This window comes from Calliphora vicina, chromosome 4 (genome assembly GCF_958450345.1).
Source record: "Calliphora vicina chromosome 4, idCalVici1.1, whole genome shotgun sequence".
Lineage (NCBI taxonomy): Eukaryota > Metazoa > Arthropoda > Insecta > Diptera > Calliphoridae > Calliphora > Calliphora vicina.
Genome location: NC_088783.1, coordinates 11602781 through 11617642, shown reverse-complemented (window position 1 = coordinate 11617642; position 14862 = coordinate 11602781). Strand labels below are relative to the sequence as shown.

Here is a 14862-nt window from a genome sequence, read left to right as displayed (position 1 = left end):
CGTGAATATTTTTGTCCCCTTGAAATCGAACTTCGAAACATTAGTTATTTATTTTTACTGAAATGTGCCAACTTATGTTTAGTTTTAACATATATTTCAATAAGTTATGTCAATAAATATTTTTTTAAAAAATATGGACGATTAAAGATAAATCTGTATGCTGTGTGAATATTTAAGTCCGGCACTGTATATAAATTAAATCGAAATAAAATATAATTGAATTCAAATATATGTAGTATAAAATCCAAATATACTCCATGAAAGTATCATTCGATTGAGATGTTGATCATCATATTCTAACATTTATATTTAGAGAAACTTCTGAAACTTCTAAAATAAACATTTTTGTGTTAAATAAATACCTATTAATATTAGTTAATTTAATTGATTTAATTAATTTGTTCAACGATAGATATTTTGGTCTAAAATTTAGACTCTAAATTATGTACGTAAACAAATTATTCTATTCTCTAGTCCGTTACATTATTTACTCCTTAGTTAATAATAACAACAACACATTAAGCCTATTTATATTCTCTTTCTTTTGTTTACATTTATTTCGTTAATCCTTTTCTGTTTTAGTTTTCATCTTAATTTCGCAACGCGTGGTCAATTTGTGTAACGAATGTGTAAAATTATTTAAATAATAGTTATAAATTAAAAATAAATGTATTAAAATTATATAAAATGTGTTTAAAAATATAAAGAATAATAAGTGAAAATGTTTTAACACATTTTAAACGTAATAATTCAGTTATTGGTAATTTCGTATTTTTTTCGTGGCTAAATGTTCGTAGAAATGCAGCAGCGCAGTCGTCGCCGGTTAATGCTGCTTCGTTACTTAAATGAATTCAAATTGTTTAATGAGCAGCGCAGTCGTTCGTCGTCTGTTAATGCGGTTACGCCGCGTGTGTATTTTTAAATAGCAACAAAGTGTGTGTGTGTGCTTTATTTTATTCAATGAAGGCTTGACAAAAAGCTTTTGGTTTTGAAAAAGCTTTTATATTACACAATATGTATTCAAATGCAGAAAATAAAATTCATCCGGTTCCTGTGGTCTATATTCATCGAACTTCAGCGCAAAATGCGAAAGTTTGTGAAGTAGTGAACCATGATTAAAAAGGTACTTTTTTGAGTTTTTTACCATAATTTACTTCATGTATATGTCAATTTAAATAATAATTTGCAACACAAATGTAAGTAAACCACCTTAATTTTTTTAACATAAAAAAATAAAAACGTTTTTTTATTACAAAATATGATATGATTATGTACTTATGTTTATAGAATAAATTTAATAATGATTTGGTAGGTACTTTAACAAAGTGGATGCCAATTTGCTTTTAAAGTTCATTTTTCAATTGAAAATCTTTAGCCTGAATGTGAGGATTTAAGTTACGCCAGAAATCAACTCTATCTTGATAAAGTTCCTCATCGAATTGGAAAAGTTTTGAGTCTTCTTCGTTTTTGTTGCCTATTTTGGCAAAAACTACTGGATAATCTTTAGTAGCAGACCATTTAGGTAAATTACTGTCGGGTGGGGTGGGATTACTGTAAATAAAAGTAATTATTTAATAGAATATTTGTTTCAGTAGAAATTAAATTAAATTTACCTAGTTCTAGCAAAATTAACCCATAATGAAAGCATAATATCTCTTACTTTCAAATCATTTTTAGTGGGCGAAGCACTAACGAATAGTTCACGAGCTATAGGGAATAAATATAGTAATTCTTCAGCATGACAAGCGCCTAAATATAGAAAATAAACTCATTAAAATAATTTCAAAATTATATAAAAATTAATGTGTATTCTTCTGTACCATAAAACATTTCTCGTCCTCCTTTGAATAGTTCCGAAAAACTGGCCGCTCCTTTATGCTCAAATAAGTACACATAGGTGGGAGCCACATTTTTGGGAGCAGCTTTGTAACTTTTAAGACGTAAACGTATATACTCATCCACCCCAGCAATAAACCAACCATCTGACATTAACTTTAAACAAAATAAATTTATTAATGCGAATTAAAATTTTATAATTTTTGGGTAAAACTTACATCTGTAATATTTTGATGATTAATTCTGTTGTAATTATGGCCATTGCTAAAATAGAAGTTTTCCAAATCTTCGGTAACTTTCGTCTGTTCAGCTTGAGATAAATGATCATAATTGAGCACAATGGGTAAAACATCATAGAATTTCTCTTTAAATTCATCCAGCAAACCAGGAATATTTAATAAAGAAGCCGTCTTCAATAAGCCTTCTTCAGAAGTGGCCCCAATCATAAGAGGCAATCCAAAACCATGAGGTTGTGCTGCTTTTCTGGGATAAACAGTTAGAAAAGCTTCTGGGTGTTCAGGTTCCACCACTGGTGGAAAAGGTATCATAGGATCAAAGTCCCATTCCTTAAAGAAATAATATAATGATTAACATACATATTTAAAAAATAAGTAAATTAAAGCATGTACTTACAAATAAGTCATAAACTGTAGCCACTATATCATCTACTGGCTTTTCTCTCAAACATTCCAGGGTCTTAGGCCAATCACCATCACTGGGACAGCCCACAAGTTTGGCCATTTTCTTAGCTCTTTGTGCCGGTACACCTCTGTGAGCCGGCTGGGCCCAGGGATTAAAATATGTTCCCGATTGGGCAATACCTTTGTGGAAAAGACCTTTAGATTTTTGTGACAACATGTGGTATGTGACACTGGCACCTCCAGCACTTTCACCAAAGATCGTTACACTCTTGGGATTGCCACCAAATGCGGCAATATTTTCTTGTATCCATTTTAAAACTTCCAATTGATCTTTTAAACCAAAGTTACCGGGACAGTCTGTAGTTTCGGTACTTAAGAAACCTAATGGGCCCAAACGGAAATTGGCCGATACTAAAACAATATCATGATTAAGCAAGAAATCAGGTCCATAGAAACTGCTAATGCCAGAACCACATTCCCAACCACCGCCATGGAACCATACCATAACAGGTAAGGGTTCCTTGGTATTGGGGACCTTGAGAAATATAAAGCAAATATTTTATGATTTTTTGAAAAGCATTACAAAATGTAAAAGATAATTCATACCTCTGGTGTATAAACATTTATATATAAACAATCTTCACTGCCTTCAATTTCCATATCACGTCTAAAAGGATCGCGTTGCCTACATTTAGGAGAATCTTCTATAACCTGTTTTTCACCTTTCCAAGGTCCATAGGGCACAGGAGACTAGAAAAATATTAATATTTGATCAGCATTATTTAAACAATTAAAAACGTTTAGTTTTGTATATTAATTATGTTATTCTTTTGTTAATAAAACTTAATTGGATCATTTTATTAAGAAAAGTAAACATATCATGTTGCCATATAATTAATAAAGTGGATCAATTTATTAAGAAAAGTAAACATTCATGTAGGTTCATGTTTTAAACAATTTCAAACATTGTATAAAAATACCGCAATAAAATAAACAATATTGAGAATTCCTAAACAATTAATTAATGCATAATATAAAACCGAATATCCAGACCTGTTTAGATAATCAGCTCTATTCAATAAAAAGTGTAAAACATTTTAGAGAAAATAAGTATGTAGTTTTATAAGTTTCAAACTAAAAATAACTAAGGGCACTGCTACACGTTCAATATATATTGTGATATTTGGATCGCGAGCCATTGTAAAGGATCACGCAAAATTAGGTTATACTGCGATTTAGATCGCGATCCATCAATACTGCATGCTACACGTTCAATAAATATCGCGATACTGGATCGCGGTCAATATCATATCAATAGCAGTGCCCTAAGAATTAATCTATATAAATAAAAGAGAAATGTCTGGCACGTGTGTGATGTCTATGCTTCGTACAACGGTTCCGGTTCTACGTCGTTTGCAATAACCGTGTATCTTTTAATTTATGTCGTTAGTGGTGAAGTACCGTTTAAAAATCAAATCGTGAACTGATGGAGTACAATTCAAAACTCAACGAATTGTTACGAAATTGTACTTGAATTCAAATATAACGATTTTAACCGCTGATTTAAAGTTGCATAATGCTATCAAATAGCAGTGCCCAAACTTTAATATATCTGTGGGCATTATTAACATTGAATAAAAGCTTTCAGTTGACCATTGATCGTAAGTTGGCAACGCTGTTTGCTGCGACCGTATATTCGAATTCGAATATTTAGTTAAAGAACATTGTAGAAAGTACACCACAGATGGTGTATGTATTAGAAAGCTCTAGACAGTTAAAGAGCAATCTAGAGAGCAGATGGCAGTGTTATAAATAGTGACAGAGGTTGCAGTCGTTAGTGAGTTTAGGCCCAACTATAATGTGCATAAGTTAGCTTAAGTTAATGTCAAAACCGAACGAAAAGACTGTCAAATGCTTAAGAAAATCCGAAGAAACTTTTAGATGACCATAATGTACTTACGTGCATTCAAAACAATTTAGCTCCATTTGCACATTTATGTGCAACATGCAATTAAAAAAATACGTATTTCTTATTATTTTATCAAAATAAATTAATTTTCTTCATCCTTTTCATTTATTTCTCTATTTTCTTTGTATAAAATAAACAAACAGCTGATTCCGTACGGAATGTGCGACCAGCTTCGCACTTTGCTTAAGCAAATAAAATTTGACGAAACTTGACGAAACTCTCTTAAGTACATTATAGTTTGTCACATACATTTTATATGTATTCGCACAGTTGCTTAAGCTGACTTAAGCTAGTTTATGCATATTATAGTTGGGCCTTTTATCAGAGACGCTTTTCGAATAAACATCAACAGAGTGCTGTATTTTTCAAGTGAATTCGTGTACATTATAAAGTGTGTCTGTGTTTTTGCGAATTTATAAACGTGTATAAAAAACATTGAGTGACTTTTTAATTCTGTGGTTGTTGTACATTTTAAATAAATAAAGAGTTGTTACAATTTTTAAACTACTAAACGGCTTTTATTTGCAATCAAAAGTGTCCGGTTTATTTACAGGAAATAAACCAACGTTTTGAAAAGGTTAAAGCGTAACAGTATCAACTGGTGGAGTACCATTAACACTCTTAATTTTAATAACAAGGTTCAATCGTCCCAGCTTCCTATATGATGATATAGGTCGACTGGGACTAACTTGAATCGACGTGTGACAACCTGGCAATTTGAGATTCTTGTTACTCCGCCATCAAACTTTGAAAAGATATAATTTCTAGGAAAATGTGCCAAAAAAGCTACAGTTTTGCACACCTATTGCTCACCGAAACTTATAGTGCATGTGTTTCATCAGTTTCAAAGTGCGAGAGATGGGTTATGCGGTTCAGAAGTTGTGATTTTCCAAGGAATACATAGACCTGGCCAGCCAAACAAGTTTGAAGACCAAGAATTGGGGGCAATTCCTAAACATTTCGAGCACCAGGATTCATCCAAAAGCAGGGATATTGGGTACCATACGAATTGAAGCTGAGAACCTTGAAACCATGTCTGAAATGCTGCTTCAACACTATAAAAGAAAATCATTACTTGCAATGAAAAATGGATCCATTATGATAATCCGAAGCGTAAGAGAGCCCAGCCAACCAGCCGAATCAACACCAAAGCCAAATATTCATGGCGATAAGGAAATGCTCTGTATTTGGTGGGACCAAAATGGTCCTATCTATAATAAGCTGTTGAAATCTGCCCAGACCATCAAAGGAAACCTCTACCGAACGCAACACATTCGCTTGAAGCAAGCATTGGCCAAAAAATGTTGACAATGCTAGACCACATGTTGCAATACTTGTTAAAAAGTATTAAGAATGAAGAGGTTGAGAAGTTTTACCTCACTCGCCTTATAGTCCAGACATTGCCCCTTCCGACAACTATTTCTTTCGATGGATGCAGAACGCTCTCTCTGGGACACGCTTCACTTTGGATATCCAAAATTGGCTTGATTAGTTCTTGGCCTCAAAAGAGCAGTTATTTTGGCTTAGAATGTATATGTTGCCAGAAAGATGGGAAAAGGTCGGAAAACGCCCAGAATATGCGGCCAGATATGAAACCGTAATATTACGTTATGACAACGCTCGGACACATGTTGCAATACCTGTTATTTAGAATGAAGTGGTTGGGAAGTTTAGCCTCACCTGCCTAATTGTCAAGACCTTGCACCGTTCGAATACTATTTAATTCGATCAATGCAGACCGCTCTCTCTCTGGGATACGATTCACTTCAGAACAGAGTATCCTAAATTAGCTTGATTCGTTCTTGGTCTCTAAATCCATATGTTGCCAAAAAGATGGGAAAATGTCATAGCTAACAATGGCCAATACTTTGAATAAATTTATTTTGTACAAACGTTTTAAAATAAAAGCTTAAAATTTAAAAAAATCCCACAATGAACAAATTTTGTTATATATTTTGACACAAACTGTAGGACGGACATTTTGTTGTTGACATCGATTTTGCCCTATTTTCAATATCAAACATTTCTGATCAACAGAGGAAATTTCATCACACCAGGTCCTTCCCTATCTATATGTATATATTTTTCAGGGTCTACGATCAATATACCCTCCATCTTTTGGATGTTGAGCATAAAAACATTTGATTACGATTTAGTGCCGAACTTGAAAACAAAGAAACAAATGTAAGAAACTTTTAAAGAATCATTGGACGATTCAAGACGATTAAGTTGTTTTTTTAAAACTTTATTTCAAGTTCAAAAAAAAACTTGATTTTTATTTTCAGGCCAGAGATTTTTGTGTTCATTAATATGAACTTCATAGAGTATGTCAGATAGCAGGCTTGATCAATTATATTTTGCACGTTGTTTTTGTTTACTTTTTATTTTGACCATAAAAAGTTTTTATTTGTATTAAAAATATAACTATTTTTTATTCAAAACACAAATTTTATGTAAATTTATTCATTTAGCAAAAATCTTACTCTGCTAAATATTTATATATAATTCAAAAATTTTAAATTATTTCTACACCATTTCCAAATGCCATTCAATTTGCATTTCAGACATTTTAAATTCGAATTGTATTTATAAAATTTTAAATTCTATTTCAGAAATTTCCAATTATATTTAAAAATTTTTGAAATGCATTTAGAAAATTCTGAAATACAAATATAAAAATCTGAAATACAATTTAAAGATTCTGAAATATAATTGAAAATTTTTGAAATGCAATTTAAAATTTCTGAAATATAATTGTGAATTTCTAATGTGAAAGCATTTTTAAAATTTCTGAAATATACATATGTAAATAAAAATGGAAAAACACAATAGGAAAATTCTGAAATTCAAAGGGAGAATTTAAAAATTCTGAAATTCAAATTTGAATTGTATCGTAAATTTTTGAATTTAAATTGAAATTTCTGAAATACTATTCGAAACTTTAGAAATACAATTGCAAATGGTGTAGTTGTTTATTCATTTAGAGTTTTCGACATACTCAAATATTATTCACTCCCGTAATTCCCACACAGTTGTAATACGATTCCGTGATACAAAACTAAATTCAATGTTATTGAGATGTTTTTTATTTGCGGTGATTACCCCCTATCTAAATATTAAATATTCCACAAAAATGTTAAATACAAAAAGAAATTTGTAGTAAAAACGTGCACTATTTATTGCAAATTAATTGCTTGTTTATTTTGCGGGAGAAATTTTCCGTGAAATTTTATAGACATACTTAGTAAGTATTTGTTAATTTAGAATTTATGCGGTAAATCTTGGAATAATATTATTCATTTTGTAATAGTTTAACGCGTGTAGTTTTTTATATGTTATAAATGTGGTAATTATTAGTTAAGAAATTTATAAATGCTAGAAGCAAAATGTGAAAAATGATATTGTGAGGATAACAAAATCTTTGATGTAAAACGCTTTTGTTTTTAGTTCAATAAAACATAATAATTTACGATTTAGATACATTAGTGGATATGGATTTCTTTCTGTTCTAGAATCTAACAGAATGTTTAAGAAATATGAGCTAAAACATTCCAATATTAAACAATATTAACATGCATTATACTACAAATCTGGAAAAATCAGACAGCACTGCTTAGAATACATCAATCTCAGCTAATCTTGATGATTCTGAAACAATTTCGCTACACAGAGAAAACAGATTCGTGATAGCAACCGAATTTGTTGCCAGTCGAATGATTCGGTTGCACACATAGAATTTTTCAGTTCTAACAACAGAAAGTCAGTTGATAAAGAAGAATTTCAGTTGAGGCAACCAAATCTTAGTTACCCCTTTCAAAATATTGTAGCCACAACTATAAAATTCGGTCACTAAGACAGAATCATTCGATTGGCAACAAATTCGGTTGCTATCACGAATCTGTTTTCTCTGTGTAGTCAACAAACGACTCTTCAAAATAAGACCATCAAACAGCTCAAAAAAGGTATTTTAAACAGCTGCAAATAAAATCATTCATTGTAATTTCTATATTTTTAATTTGCCACCCCACAAAGTATATATATTCTGGATCGTTTTAGATAGCGAAGTCGATATAGTCATGTCCGTTAGAGCGTCTGTATGTTGAAATCGACTTTCCGAAGCCTCCAAATAACTTACATACATGATTCATACATCAATATATCCGCAATAGAGCCGCTATAGCTGAGATACAAGGGAAAAACCAGGACAACCTGGATTTTTGCCTGTTTTTGATATATATCTGGATTACTAAGTCATTAATATAGACAATATGGATATCTAATGATAGATATTTCAAAATAATATGGAACGACGTATATATGACCAGGGGTCGAAATCGAGAAGAAAATGTTAGCAATGGAACTAAGGTTTTAAACACTTCCCACCAGTAGTTCTAGGAGACTGAACCAAACTAGTGATTTTACCTATAATTTAGGGTGACAAATAGATACATATCTAACAAGTACATGTTTTATTGACCCTTTTGGATTACAATGAGACTTTCAGATAGCGGGTCCAGTCAGTTATCTTACTTGCTACCTATAGGTGCAAGCTAACACTGTGTGTAATTTTTCGAGTCATGGACTACGTGATAAAGGACCAAAAAAAGACCAGTGTCTCCCAGTTTTGCCCAAAGTCATGCACTTTTTTTATGGGTCCCCAAAGATTTGGGCCCTCGGTGTCGTTTTTGCAAAAAAGTGATAATTTTCTCAGGCTCATATCTTGTAAACAGTTCGGAATTTTGATTTACTCTCTGAGGTAAAGTTGTAGCACTTGTCCTAAAGAACTATAAAGAAATTGTGAACATATAAAATCAAACACACTTCATCTTCAAGAATTCTTCAAAACTGGGAGACATGGGTCTTTTTTTTGTCTTTTATCACGTAGTGGTGTCCGTATATGATTATTATTTTCGTGTTGTAATTGATCTCAAATACTCAATTATGTCAAAAAGACATATCATAGACATTTCAATAACCGAGTACTTGTAAACAAATCTTCATCCGACAACTGTCGAATAGATTACTTCAGGTGGATGAAATAACTACTTTTTAAAGTGCAGTACGGCATGTTGTAGTGGTTAAAGTGCTTACCTACAAAACCAAGCACCCCAGGTTCGATCCCTGGCAAAGGACGAAAAATTTAAATCATGGTTTTCTAGTTTTTAAAATTAACCTCCCTCTAAACAATCCATCCAAGAAGCCCCCTGACCACTCCTCCACCTGGAAAAGAGGATAACATCATGGAAAAAACGGTCAGGAAGCCCGCCACCCCCTGGGAGAAAAAGGTAGGAATCAAAGATCAGCAAGGTTCCCCTTCACTACACCAAATACACAGAGGGCGTTGTTTCTAGGCAACGACAGATGGCAGCACCATTATCCTAGACCAGCTACAGCAGACCAATCATCTATTTAGCTGGAACAACTTCTGATCAACGAAACTGACACAAAGCAATAATAACAAACGATTGAATCCTTATGGCCACATCATACATGTATCCGAGGACTCGCTACAGCAGACCAATCATCTACTTAGCTGGAACAACAACCGTTTAAACTGATACAAACAATAACAATGGATCTAATGGCAACATCGTACATGGAGACGCACGATATTAAAATAATTACATGGGAAATACGCGAAAAAAAACAACAGCAACAATTCGTATAAGATGGAGATGCTTTGTGGAAGCCAAATGCCCTTAAGTGGGGTAATGGAGGAAAAAAGTGCAGTACAAAATAAACGTTTAAAGTGAGACTACTCTATAGGTTACTTAGAGATACTAAAGAGACAATTGATATCAGCATACTTAAGCTAAAGGAAAATAAACTGTATGAGAATTATATCAACACAATTTGTTTAAAATCAGTTTGCCGAATTACTCACAAAACGTTTAAAGTGACTACACTCTAGATTACTTAGAGACACTTAAGTGACAATTGACTTCACACTAGATTACCTGGGATGTATAAAGTAACCAACTGACTTCTCTCTATACTACAAGGAGCACAAACGTGTCAAATGACCCAACAAATATAAATTTGAGTTAACCAATTGATCGGACATTAGTGACAATTACTGTCTATAGGGACTCATTGACTACTTGCCTAACTGCAGGGTTAATAACCGGGGACATCTTTAATAATTTGTGGGTAGTTTAGTAAATAAATTAAATGTAAAATGCAGCAATTCAAGTGATAATTTCTCACACGTGCTAAAGAAACTTTTTGTATGTAATTTTAACACAATTAACAAAAATTTACAATAGTATTTTCAAGTAAATACAATATTTTTTTTAAAGTTAAAATGATCACAGTTTTTATTTATAACTATAATTAAGAAACTATGTAATTGTATATTATTTAATTAATTGTTTAATTTTATTATTCTTTGTTTGCTAAAACACGCATTTAATATTTACTTCATTCACATCGTTATTACTATAGTAATTGCATTTGCAAATAAATATGTAAGTTGTAAAACAAATGAGACCTCATTAGTATTTTTTTGTAATATTTTTCTGTAATTAAAATATAATTAAAATTTGAATTCATCATTGAACACAGTGTCACAGTTTATAGTTTTAACAGATATTTAGATAATTTGAGGTTACCAGTGAATTAAGCAAACTCATATTTAAGAAGAATTAATTAAACTTTTATCACACACACACACCTTAAAACGTAATTCTCCCACTGGTGGTTTGGCATAAGGTATTCCCATAAATGCTCTCATAGAACGTCCCAAATGGGTCAACAAATGACGACCCACCAAAACGCCACCATGTGGTAGTTTAACTTTTAGCACAGCTGAAGTACGAGCTTCACACGATTTAAAATCATTTTGTAAAATCAAACAGAGCGTCACAACGAATATCGAAACAATGTAAGAAAAGTTAAAATGTCGCGCGTGCCGATCCGTACGAGTATTGGACATCTTGCGTTATCGTATTTAGAACTCAGACTGAAGTTTGCAGTTGGATGTAGACGTCGTTTAATATTAACTTTTTGAAAAATCTTGGCTAACACAAATTGTTATATTGGGTTGTTGTGGCTGTTATTTGTAGTATTTGTTGCTGCTATTGATTATTGGGGCTTTACATTGTGTCTCAAGCTGTATTCATTCAACATTGTTTGTATATGTATGTGAGTGAGTTGCTTAATTTTCAGATTTTTGTATTTGTGAAATATTAACTAATTAATTAACAAATTTGTTTATTGTAAAACTAGCCATTTGAGCATTTTTTTTTCGTTAATTCTTTATTGACACTAAACTAACAATTTAAAGTGTTTAAACTAGTTTTAGGTCTTTTTATTAGCTGATGTGCATTAATTTGTTTACTGGTTAATATTGAAAATGAATAATAATAATCCGTTAGAAATTATGTATTTTTTATTACCAAAATAACTGAATATTGTTAATTATTTTATTACCCTGCTGGCACTGACATTTACATTTGTTCAATTATGTTTCTAAATAAATATCAAGTAGAAAGTCAAGCCCAACCATATAATACCCTACACTAAGTTATTAATTTATATTCGTGAGTGATTTTCGAAAGTTGGCCTTATATGGGAGCTATATGGACCGATCATAATGAAATTAGGTCTATATGAAAGTTATTTATGTTGAGTTTTATGTATATACTAAAATTTTTAGCAGATTTATGCACTATCAAGTTTCATTAAAATCGGCCCAAAAATATATAACATTTCGCTATCTTTTCATTAGAAATTCCAAATATTGAAAAATTTGACCTTTGACCTTCACGATTTAAGGGTTAACGTTTTCGGATTTTAGTAAAACTTTCAGACCATATTTAAAATTACTAGGATTATAATATTATGAATAAGTTTTACTTAAAATTTATAACAGACAAAAAATTAGTTTTTCTTGAAAATCGCAAAATTTAAATCGCAGGTACAGAAAAACTGTAAGAGGTATTGACATAATTTTTTCATATTTTTATTCCCTATTTTAATCTCAATAAACCCCAATGTGATGATCGGAAAATTCTGAAATTTGTTTAACAAAATTTTTAAAAATTTGAAAATGGAGTTTTAAAACTGCCGTTAAAAAATGTTGAACTTTTTGGTCATATTTGCGAATAGGTTAACGGTATCCTACGAAGACAAAAACTCATATACAAGTAAATATGGACATATTTTAAGTAAAAATGAGCTTTTATTTTAATTTTTCTCGAAATATCTTAACTTTTTTCCTAATTTTTTTGTTCAATTGGCCTGAAACACGTTAATGGTCTGGCGAATTTGTAATAACTTTAACATTTTTTAACCAAATTTAGTCATTCATATCTCATTACAACGATAATTATGTACATATTTCGATTCTTTTGCATTCAATTGCAAAAGTATTAATTTAATAGCAGAATTTTTTCAAAAACTGAAAAATTTGCATTTTTCTCTAATTTTGGCGATAATACAGTTTTTGGGTCATTTTGACCCAAAGGAGATACAGGGTTAATTTCCAAAATTTTTTTTTTAATGTAATATTCATTAATATAAATAAATCTACATATTTCTAGAAAACATTGCAGAAAGTTAACGAGTTTCACCTATTTATTCCATATAAATAGTAAAATTTTGCATATAACTGAACTTTGAACCTCGATGATCGTCCAGAAATCGTTGCCCGATTTGGCTCAAATTGGAGCGAAATTTTTGTAGATACCTTTATGAATTAAACATTTATCACGGATAAAGTCCAATTTCGGGAGGACATTTGTTTGGACCGATTTCAGTCAATTTTATCGAAATATATTCAAAATTGCGACCTGTACTTTGCGCACAAGGTTTACATGGACAGCCAGCCAGACGGACGGACATCGTTTAATCGACTCAGAAAGTGATTCTAAGTATATCAGTATACTTAGTATACTAAGGTGGGTGTTACACTAATATTATTTGGCGTTACAAACATCTGCACAAATCCAATATACCCTCCCCACTATGGTGGTGTAGGGTATAAACACCTTTTGACTACAAAATACCTTAAAGTATCTGCCATAGAGTTAGAAAGATTTTCCAATTAACAACAAACAATATATTAAAAACTAGTTGATCGCCCCGGCTTCGCCCGGTAGCTTTTACTAATGTGAGTTCTTCAAGTTTCTCCAACCCACGCACACCAGCCTGTTCTTATTTATTTCCAAACAGGATTTTTTCAAATGTTTAGCTTTTATTTTGAAACATTTGTACACAATAAATTTATTCAAAGTATTGGCCATTATTAGCAATGACCTTTTCCCATCTTTCTGGCAACATATGGATTCCGAGCCAAAAGAACTTATAATATTTAAACGCCAATAACGAAAGCGCGTGATTGGCAAAACTTACCAAATTACTTTGGACTCTGAGGACTTCCAATGAACAATTATAATTTTATGTAGAACAATCGAGAGAAAGTGATGATAAATATTCAAAATGTTGATACGTTAAAACAAATGAACAACATGATCTTAAAATGTATATATGTAATTGATGTTATTATTAATGGTTCAAATGTGTGAATGAATTATTCGAACAAGTTAAAATCTCATATTCGAATTATTTGTTTTATTCGAACTGAAGATAAATGTCTAAAGATTTTTTATTAATATTTCGATAAATGAACTGTTGGCAAAACTTTTGACTGAAGTTTTTCGCTTAAACTCTTACCTTCTAGTTTGCAATTAATCAATATTTTAATGCTTGGCTTGTTTAAACCGCAATCTTATCACATTTAATATCATGTGGAAGATCACTAATGCCCAACAAATACCTTAATAAAGAAGACCTATCCAACGCAGACAGCTATAATTCAATAGGTATCATTTTGTCAAATATATTTCATCTAATGGATTATTTAATTTTGAGTAAATTACGCAGAGATATTTTTGCTATGAATCTAATACTAAGCATTGCTTTTAAACACGCCATTCGAATTGGCAACGAATTCTTGAGTTTCCATCGTTACCGTTTTTTCGATTCACTTTTCTTTTGACATAGAGAAAGTGACCGTATGCAATTGTTTAAATAGGCTGGCATAAACTTTTTGCGTAACCTCCGCATTTGTCTTTGGCGTCTGTCCACAGAACTTGGATAAATATAAATACCGGCTTATTACCCAAGTGTATAAATATGATGAATACATTTGATCAATTAACTCATAACACAACCACAAATTCAATGAAACATTTTTATACATTTCTACGTATAACTAAACAGAATTTATATTAAAATTCAATTGTTGTGGTTTATAGTGAAAACGGTTTTAAAAAGAAGGGATGGGTATATTTTATTTACATTTAATTTCTTGAGAATTACGACAATTGACAACTAGCTGCAATATTTTGTAACAAGACTATAAGTAAAGTAATTGCATGTTATGAATAATTGAGAATTTCTTTTAAACGTTTT

The 14862-nt window shown here is 31.4% G+C and overlaps 1 protein-coding gene across 1 annotated transcript; it reads right to left on the bottom strand.

The window, feature by feature from the left end:
* Positions 1 to 1190: 1190 nt before the first annotated feature.
* Positions 1191 to 11390, bottom strand: LOC135957986 (venom carboxylesterase-6). The gene is made up of 7 exons (XM_065508837.1): positions 11120 to 11390; positions 3084 to 3227; positions 2470 to 3012; positions 2055 to 2402; positions 1821 to 1992; positions 1614 to 1749; positions 1191 to 1551 (listed from the first exon to the last, which is right to left on the bottom strand). The coding sequence occupies exons 1-7, from the start codon at positions 11378 to 11380 to the stop codon at positions 1344 to 1346; spliced, it is 1812 nt and encodes a 603-aa protein (XP_065364909.1). The 5' UTR covers positions 11381 to 11390; the 3' UTR covers positions 1191 to 1343.
* Between the last annotated feature and the right edge of the window lie 3472 nt (positions 11391 to 14862).